Source organism: Odontomachus brunneus, unplaced genomic scaffold (genome assembly GCF_010583005.1).
Source record: "Odontomachus brunneus isolate Ranch 3 - 2012 unplaced genomic scaffold, Obru_v1 Obru_scaffold_060, whole genome shotgun sequence".
Classification (NCBI taxonomy): Eukaryota; Metazoa; Arthropoda; class Insecta; order Hymenoptera; family Formicidae; genus Odontomachus; species Odontomachus brunneus.
The window spans coordinates 1,806,921-1,816,715 of NW_022639510.1; the positions used below are offsets into that span (position 1 = coordinate 1,806,921).

The 9,795-nt window shown below is 40.5% G+C and overlaps 1 protein-coding gene across 1 annotated transcript in view; it reads left to right on the forward strand.

Moving 5' to 3' along the window:
- Window positions 1–9,789, forward strand: part of LOC116846083 (spondin-2-like) — an 83,166-nt gene extending 73,377 nt beyond the window's left edge. Inside the window, exons 4-5 of the mRNA XM_032819486.1 lie at window positions 6,833–7,227; window positions 9,017–9,789. Of these exons, the coding sequence (XP_032675377.1) occupies window positions 6,833–7,227; window positions 9,017–9,225 (604 nt within the window). The 3' untranslated portion in view covers window positions 9,226–9,789. The remainder of the gene's footprint in view (window positions 1–6,832; window positions 7,228–9,016) is intronic.
- The last annotated feature ends 6 nt before the right edge of the window (window positions 9,790–9,795 follow it).

The following is a 9,795-nucleotide window of genomic DNA, read 5'->3' on the forward strand; positions in this document are numbered from 1 at the left end:
GGGGGGGGGGGGGGGGGGGGAGGGGATGAGCACGCTCCTTTCACCGATTGTTTCAGCACGGTCGCGCGTTGTGTTTATTTCCGCAGACGAGTGTTAGATTATATTTTACGCGAAATAAAGCCCTATGCGCAATGTCAAGCAACAGCGATAGGAATAGTATAGAAATAAGCGATATATAATTGTCGCCTCCTGTTGCACAATGCCGCGAAGGGAATAAAGACCAACCAATCAAACTACATATAGACTGTAGTCGGCTCTTTTATCTGCTTTAGGTAAACATAACCTAAAAACGTCAAAAGGCTGAAGTTTATTAACAGATAAATTATAATATTATATCAAAACATTTAAAATTGCCTTGAAGTAATTTTCAGATTTTCGTTAGCAAATTTTGGTAAGTATGTTTTATCGTGTTTGAACTAAAATATTACAGAGAAAATACATCTGAAATGTTTTCATATATATACATTGTTGTGCATATTATATTTTCACGCAAATTATATTTAAGTAAAATGGAAGATGAATTGACACTTATTTGCACAATGCAAACATCTTTCAGTTTTGCGTCCCTATAATCTTTCATGTTTTTATCATACAAGTATCACTTGTGATAGAATGTGTTTTACATAATTCGACAAAGAAAAATCTGTTCTTATTATACAAAAATAATTTTCATCAATAGCAAGATAATGTGGATTAAGAAAATGTTTTTAAATGTTGGAAAAAGATATCATTATCATAAAAATAATCATTTTATACTTTTTATGAGAGCGTTTATATACACTAAGGACAAAATTACTCTACTATTTTACAAACGCACAACCATATAAAAATTGTGAATATTGTGAAATTGTGCATATAAAATTGTGAATTATTAATTAAAAGGTATTGACACATGATCGCGCTTTAGTTGATAATTAAAAATCTACGTGGTTACTTACAAAATGATAAGACTTTTTTGTTTTTAGTTTGATTTAATCTATATGTATACACGGATATAAGATGCTTAGTGTCAAAAATCCTGTTACATTTGTCCAACGCCCATGAGAAAAATAAATAATAAAAAAATTATAAAAAAAAAAACAAAATTCGTTGCATGTATTTTACTTATCTATTAATTATATTTGTAATAATTATATTTCAATTGTATTCATTAATTATAGGCAAATTAAATTAATATAAGATATTAATATTATATTTGCCAATATGTATATTAATTATATATTTGCAAGTTTAATTAATATATTAATTATATTTGTCCAGTAATCTTTCTTATATTGTTCAGTATCAGCTCATCGCAAATATTCGATTTGCAGTTGAACCACGTAATTAACACATTGCTTAATGAAATTGAGAATAAAGATAAGAGCAGCAAGGTAAATTTGGAGCCAAAACTTCGGCCCGCGAGGTATGCTTTCTCTTTGAGATTGAAAGATTAATAAAATGAATTTCGATCGACGAGACTGTCACTACGACACATGTTATACATAATCGAGACACATTTTGCGCGCAGATAAATTCGGGGCTCTCTCTAATTTAGGCACCTTAATACCGAACTTGTCCAACTTGTCAGACAGTTCGTTCAACTTCCTGGAGGTAAGAACTGTACAATAATGAGCACGTAAGAAGCCACTTTTAAAATTACTCCCCATTATGAAGTGAGGGATGGAGGGAGGGTGTAACAATGTTCGCGGGCAATTTCCTGCGATACTTCTCTCCCCACGGGCCACATAACTATACCGATTATTGGCGGCGACTATATACTGTTTACCCTACTTCGCCAAACTTCCTGCGGACGCGCGACGCGACCATAATCGACGGAGACGACGTCATTACGCGGAGCCGGGGAGGCGGAGGGCGCGAGACGGGGATCGGTTGTCGTGTCTGCGATTAGTTCTGAGCGCCGTTCGATTTCCTACGGTAAAATTTCCGCGGGTCGTCACAGAAACGCCCCAGGAGCGGCGATCGATTCGAACGACTGTTGACATTCGGTCGTACGGTCGGGCGAGCAGTTCGGGAGCGTTCGCGGAGTTAAAACGATGGGTTTTCCGTTCCCAATCAGGCGGTAAGTTTCGCGGCGAGCGAGCAAAGTTCGCGCATTCGTTTAGGTTTTTCGGTTGACGGCCGCCGCGGAGTAATGGTAGGTCAGTTTAATTAAAAAGTTATGCCCAACCCACCCCCTTACTCACGCGCGCGCGCGCACACACACGCGTACATACATACACGCAAGCGCGGTTCTTAGCGGCGGCCAGCCGCGAAGCACAGAACTTCCTGGAGGAATATTAAAGTCGAGTAAAAAAGTAAGCTGGCGGAGCGCGCCGAATCTGCATACATGCAAATTATCATGCGGAAAATATGATTATGCTGAACGAGCGCGTCGCGTCGCGTCGGTATTTTTAATACCGATGAGTGTTCTATCGGCGTTAAACGCGATTTCGAATTAAGAGAGACAGGGTGATTAAAGGATAACGAAGTATCATCGAGCGGCGACGATCAACGGAATCTCGCGGAATTCTGATAATATAAGCGCGTTATGAAGCTCGCAACCCCGACGAGATTTGCGCGAAGGAGGGAGGGAAGGGGGATCGGGCGAGAGGAGGAGAGGTGATTTTATCTTATTTATTTGTACGTGCGGCGCGCACGATCGCACAGAGAAATCTGCACTCGGTGTGTGGATAACCATGATAATTAGACAATTCCGACTTCGTAACCGCGCTCGGACTCACGCGCCGATTGCATATGCATTGGCCGTGCATATTGCAAAAGCGCGATTGCTTAATTGGGTCACAAATTACAATCAGTATTTGTAATTGCCTTAATTAAGCACAATTTTCTAATCGATCGCGCCTGAAATTGCAAATTTCGACCGTAAATCGTTGCAGTAATTAAATCGCAAGCGTCACGGACGACGATGCGCACCTATGCAGTGGCATCCGGCTCGATCATATCGTGCGGGAATAAACGCTCCCGATGAAAACGACGTCTCGCTGCGCGCAAATACACGAAGAGCGAATTTTCCACGGCTGACGGAGTCGCGAGAGAACGGCAGCCGAGGGGGAGATGAAAGAGAGAACGAAAGAGACAAAGAGACAAACAGACAGACAGGCAGAGAGAAGGGAGGGAAGGCGGGGAAGGAGAGAGAAAGAGAGAAATGGAGAGAGCACGTTGAATAAGTCTTCCTCGCGTGAAACGCAAGTTTCGGCAGGCCGCCGTCCGACAACCCACACCACAATCCCTTGATTCTCCTCTCTTATGTGCACCACATGCCAACCGTAAATCAATTCTCGAAATTGTTTTCGCGCGCGCTCAGCCGCCCCCCTTCGCGCTTCCCTCGTCTCCGCTCGCTAAATTCGATTCGTCGGAGTGCACGTATCGACGAAAACTGCCGAGAGGACCGCGCGTAGACGGGTTCATAACGAACAACGAGCCCCGGCGAGTAAGCCCGGGCGGCGAAAATTTAGGAAAAGATCGTCTAATCGGAGTAATAGTCTGAATACGATTATTGCCAAATAACCAGTGAATCTACGCTTATTTGCGCGGTCGCGCACCTACAAAGCGAGAGAGCTGCGTTAAATGATAAGAGCTGTGGAAAATCTATAATACATTATATACTGTATCATTACCATATATAATAACTAATTTAGATACTATATGTAATAATGTGTAATAATTGCACACTGTAATTATATATATTACCATGCGTTGCACGCTTCAGTACACAAATACGAAAAACGACTATTTAATTTACTTTCCTTCTTTTAAGAAATAGTTATCTTTAACAAAAAATATTTTCTTGGTAAAATATTCTTAAAATATACTCGTTACAAATTTGAGAAAAGCTCATCATCATATACTCCACAAAAGAATTAATTTTCTGTACAAGAATATCACGAAACTTTATCAAAGAAAAAGTTGATCCGGCTCTGTATAATGAGCAACCGAATTTTTGTTTTAATTTAATATTCTTGATTTTGAAATGCTAGACTTATATTAGGGTTCAAAATGTTCCTTGAATAAGTTTGATGTTTATTATGAGAGCTTTTAATAACGAGCCTTTGATATTTTCTTGATAAAAGTCTTCAAATATGCTCATCACAAATTTGAGAAAAGCTTATTAGCGTGTACTCAAAAAAAAAGAAGAATTTATTTTCTTTACAAGAACATTATAGAACTTTATTTCAGAAGAAATTAATTTGACTCTGCACTGAGAAAAAATACCTGAAAATATATCAGTAAGATATAAAATTTATTTCGCAGAAATATACTTTACATCCCGCTAATAAATGTTCAAGTATTTTCTTCTTTCTAGCGTATGTAATAAGCAGAGCGAATGTTTATTCGCTTAATATTCTCGATTGAAATGCTGAAAATATACTCAGGGAAAAAACTTGAAAATTTATTAGTGAGATGTAAAGTTGATCCTTGTGAATGAAGTTTGAATAATATAAATCAAGGTAACCGTTGAAACAAGTATAACATTTACTCGAATACGGTATGTACTTTTCCGCCGATTTCACGTTTTGAACGCTCCGACCGCATTTATCATGAGCGAGCATTAATGGCGGCACTGTGATTTTTCGCAAAGGCCGAACATTAACGCATTAATATAACATGGCGCTGCGAGTACACGCAGCGATGTTAAAATGGATTTATCTGACCATTTCCTGTCGCAATTGGACGGTAAGTTGTAACAATACCGTCGGCCGCGGCGCTAAATTAATTCGTCGGCGGATCGACGGGACGCGCGCGCCCACGACCATTTTTGCTGTTTGCGAATTTTATCCGGACCGGCGAATAATTAATTTCCACCTTCGCTATGACTCGTGCGAGCATTACCCCCGGCTGTACAAGTAATACGTACGTGTTTAGCAAATGGCGCCCGACAAGTTCAGCGCGCCGCTAATACCTGGCCAGTTCCATTTAGTAATTGCTACCTAACGCGCTCGTCCAACTTATTACTGTCTAGCCGCTGTCTACACCGTGGCGTTCCGCTGCCGCAGCGGCCGACTGCATGTATATTCATCGAGTATTGATTGCGAGTGTATGGACTGGACAGTAATGGAAATTTCGCCGATTCGCGTTAAAGCGTCAGACGCGCCGTCAAAACACGCGAGCGGAAATAACGACAATTATATAGCCGAACAATATTAGCGTGATCGTTAATACGAAACGAATGCGATGCGAATAATCACAAAGGAGTCACCCATCGAGCTGCAGAATAGAAAAGTATCACTCTACTGCTGAGTAAAAGCGATTTTACTTACTTTTCTCAGTTTGCTCCCCGTCTTTCATAGTGACGGTCATCTTCAACGAGGAGAGTATCTTCTTGAGAGTAATCTCAAAATATACTCATCACAAATATCACTGAAGTAAATATCAGAGAAGCTCATTATAATGTGCTTAGAAAAAGAGAGAGAAGAGAAGGATTTATTCTCTCTACAAGAATATTATAAGACTTTATCGAGGAAAATGAGTCGATTCGACTCTATTTAACGAGTGAAGCGAATTTCATACTCTTCATTGGAATGCTAGACTTCCTAGGATTCAGAATGTATTTTGAATAAATTTGATACTTATAACGCGAACTTATGATAGATATATTAACTTATAAAATACTTAAAACAAATAACTTTTACTTGAATATATAGTAATATATACACTGAAAGAAATGTCTGATAAAACTAACCAGAATTCTATTTAAGTTTACCAAACGGTATGATGAATAATCGTGTAACAAGATATTTAGTCAATGATACCAAACTATTTGGTGAGCGCATTGTCTAAGTAGCATTACAGTAATGCTTAAATACGTTTACCAAACCGTCTGGTACAGCATACAATTCATTTGGTGAATGTTATGAATACAGTTGTGGAGTAGTATTAGACTTCTTACCTAACCTAAAATCTAACCGTATTATATATAATTTTCATAAACTTACTGTATATCTTCATATATTTACTTCTAAATTTGTCGATATTTTAAGAAATTTCATTCTTCCAAATATCTGACGGTTTCAGCGTCTACTCTTTTATAGCACCGACGTCTTTACAAATTAGTATAGATGAAAAAAGAAACGTCGCAGCGAGTAACAATTAACTGTCGCGTCAATAGTATCACACGTCTAAAGAGAATTACCAAACTGTCTAGATGTCTACAACTAAATGTCTCGGTATTGACTATCAGATGCGTCGAGGCATCAGAATATTGGATATGTGAACCAGATATCGCATATAAATTCACCATATTACTTTCATAAGACGAGTATAGTGTCATTCACCAAGCTATTTCTCTCAGTGTAGTTTTCTGTTGTCAGAGCATGTGAGGTAAAAATACCAATGCTCAGACACGTGCCTGGACATTCTTATTGTTTTGATTTTTAGACGACTTTTAAACTAGTTTTGACATTTAAACTTCAGCATATAAAAAATAAAAAATATATAAAATATATATTTAAAAAATTCATAAAATAAAAAAAAATATATATATATATTGAACATATACATATATATTCCATGTTAAAAATCCAAGTATTCGTATTTAAAGACCAAAACAATAAGGTATTCAGAACTATGTACATGTCGAGGAATTTGTCTTCTTAATGATTTTATCTTCACTCATTTCCATGCTTATGCTAAAATATGCTTTCGCGAATTTGTACGCTCAAAGTTCCCTGTAGAGATAATTAATCACTCTTTTCCAAATGATACCCCTTTCTCTCACGTCTTGACAAAATTCTCAATGCTTTCGAAGCTTGTAGAAAAATAAATTCATTAAATAAAAAAAGATATTTCATTGCCGATTTTCACTGCCAAGGTCCCGTAATTCTGCCTTCAGATACTGGAGCACGACCGGAAGCGGTCAGCAATACGTGACGGACGTTCCGCGGGACAATAAGGCGGCGATCATCAACAGCATCGCCTCGTCGTACGCGCTGCAGAGGCCGAGGTTCGCCGTGACCCCGGTGCCCCGTAACACAAAGGTCACCGACGGCAAAACGCGATACAGCGACGGGAAGTCCGACTGGCCGTATTACCAGACGTACAGGCAAACGGCGGAGGCGCAGAAGGCGCAAATTTTCGAGGACATCCAGAGGAAGATGGTCAACGCGTCGAGCGTGTCGAGTATGGCTTACCCGTTCATGAACACGACCAACATGGCGGATCAGCACCAACATCGACTCAGAATGAAACACCACGGGTTGGCGTCCAAGGGCAAAAGAGTTAGAACACGTGAGTACGAGAGAGTCCACGTGAGGACGAAAACTGCGCGTTCTCTTAAGAGTCATCTACAATGGGATTGGCAGTAAGCAGTGAGACATAAGCAGTAAACAACTTGACCCACCACAGTCGATTATTCTTGTAATAATCGACCGTAGTTGGTCAACTCGCTTACTGCTTACGTCTTACTGCCTGCTGCCAATCCCATTATAGATGGCTCTTTAATCATTTAATCTATTTAATCACTTAGTATCACTCAATCAATTTCCATTAGCTTTAATTTTTAATTTACACGCATAACGATCTTCTTGCCGTGATATTATTTGTAAAATAAATTTTATGAAACGATATCAAAGATATACTTTGTTTTCGTTATATATTGAATTAAATTCAATTGGGCGTTGTTTGCTCTTTTTTAGCGAACGTATCGCTTACAGCGCGTATTGCATGAACATTATTATACAATATCATAAATATCATCTCTCGCGATAGCGGATTTTTTAGTCGCAATATAGCGGGATGTAGAGAGGCGGACGTAATGTGGGCAGGAAGCGAGACACTATATCGCCGCGATACGATCAATAACCGCCACCCGATGGTTACCGTTAATCCGGCGAAGAATGATGACGAGCATAATTCAAAATGTTTTCGATCCTTCGCGTTTGCTATCTAGTCGGGCCTCTAATTAACTCTTTAAATGACATGGCGCCCGAAGGACCGAACAAACCCTTGCCGCAGTTTTTCATTGACTACAGCTAATGCGAAAGCGCTTTCAATAGCCATATTTCCCGCGTAAATGATCAAAGCGCGCTTCCACGTTTTCCTCTCTCTTTCTTTCTCTCTTCTCACTCCCTTCCTCTTTATCTCTCTCGCATCTCCCTTTCGTATTCGCGTTGTTCTCGACCCTACACTTTTCGTCTCGCATTTGCTCGCCGTTCCGGTTTCCGTGCAATGCGAACGCAACCCTTTCCTTAGCAACATATGAAACTCTCGCGTATGCTCAATGCGTAATAGTAATAGTAGTTATCGGGTTGCGAACGTGACGGTTGATCAATTATTTTCTTCGTTGTTGTGTGAGATAAACAAAACGTCAATCAAATACAAATGTATCACTTAAGAAAATATAATCTTATACTGAAAGAAAAAATAAATAATAATTTCAATAAAAAATTTTACTTGAAATGTGGAATCACAGGAAATAGCATCTTACAATTAAAGTTCTTCTTCTTGGTGTTAGAATATTCCCCTTTTATTTTTGGAAGAAATCTTTTGAAGAGCTGTATATATAAGAGGATTCCGTTAAGGATAACATTATATTTGTATGATTTTATAATGAATGATGATAAAAGTAAGAATAAAATAGCTTTCGTCCCATAACCTAATATTCATACTGTTATCGTAGATTTAAAAAAAGCAATCTACTTATCTTGGAATTTGTTCGCCTTCCCCACATGGATGGAGTCAATCTTGCTCAAAATTCAACGCGGAAACGTCGTTTGTTGCGGTTCCCCGGATTCCGACTGAATTAAATCTCACGGCGCAATTAAGTCTCGAATTAAATTCTTAAGCTCCGCGCGCGCTTCATGGGAAAAAGAGATAGAAAGAAAGAGAGAGAGAGAAAGAATCGTTAAAACAAGGCTTTAAAACTGAAGCCAAGAGACCTCCCCTATTTCCATCGCGGCCACCTATCCCGCAGATTACAGTCACATATCTACTCCGGGAATTCCCGTGCACGTAGCGAGATTAGACGTGGACCCGTGGAGAGTCCTTTCGAGCGGAATAATTGCATTCGTGATTCCAGGTGCACCCAGAGATTGCAAGGTCGGCGAATGGGGTCCGTGGAGCGCGTGCAGTCGCAGCTGCGGGGTAGGCGAGACCCAGAGGACGCGGAAGGTCACGATAAAGCCACGTCGAGGCGGCACACCTTGTCCGCCGCTGAAGGAGACCAAGTGGTGCGGCAGCGTCAACCCGTGCTCGGAGAGCAAACCGATCATAGACTACCATTGGTAGTCGTCGTCCGCGTCGGTCCCCTTCCACGAACACGTGTACCAAAGTAACCCGCTCGCGGACGAAAGGTCGAGCGGGCAGACGGTAATTTTCGGCGAGGGCGAGGCGAGCGAGGAGCGCGACCGCGACCGAGAGATACGCGCCGCGACGAGGGTGATTAACGGCGACAGGATGCGAAGGGACGCGACGGGATTCGATCGGTGAAGGAGGGTCCCGCTGCGCGACAAAACAACACGAATATCTATCGTATCGGGAGTCATGTCACGATGATCGAAGAACGTACTCGCACGGCAGACGTTTGTGCGCGAAGTCCGTTCCGAACGATCCGTGATTCGCGACAAAACTCGGCATCCTGTCCAATTTTGCGCGCCGAATTGTGAATGAAATGTAAAGCGTCGTTATAGATAGAAGAAGAGTCCCGCGTCACGTAATTGTATGCAGACGGATGATATTTGTATGCGACAGCGAGTGCGAACGAACGCGATTGTATAAATACTTCCCCCGTTAATTCCTTATTTTTAGATTCGTCTCTCTCTCTCTCTCTCTCTCTCTCTCTCTCTCTCTCTCTCTCTC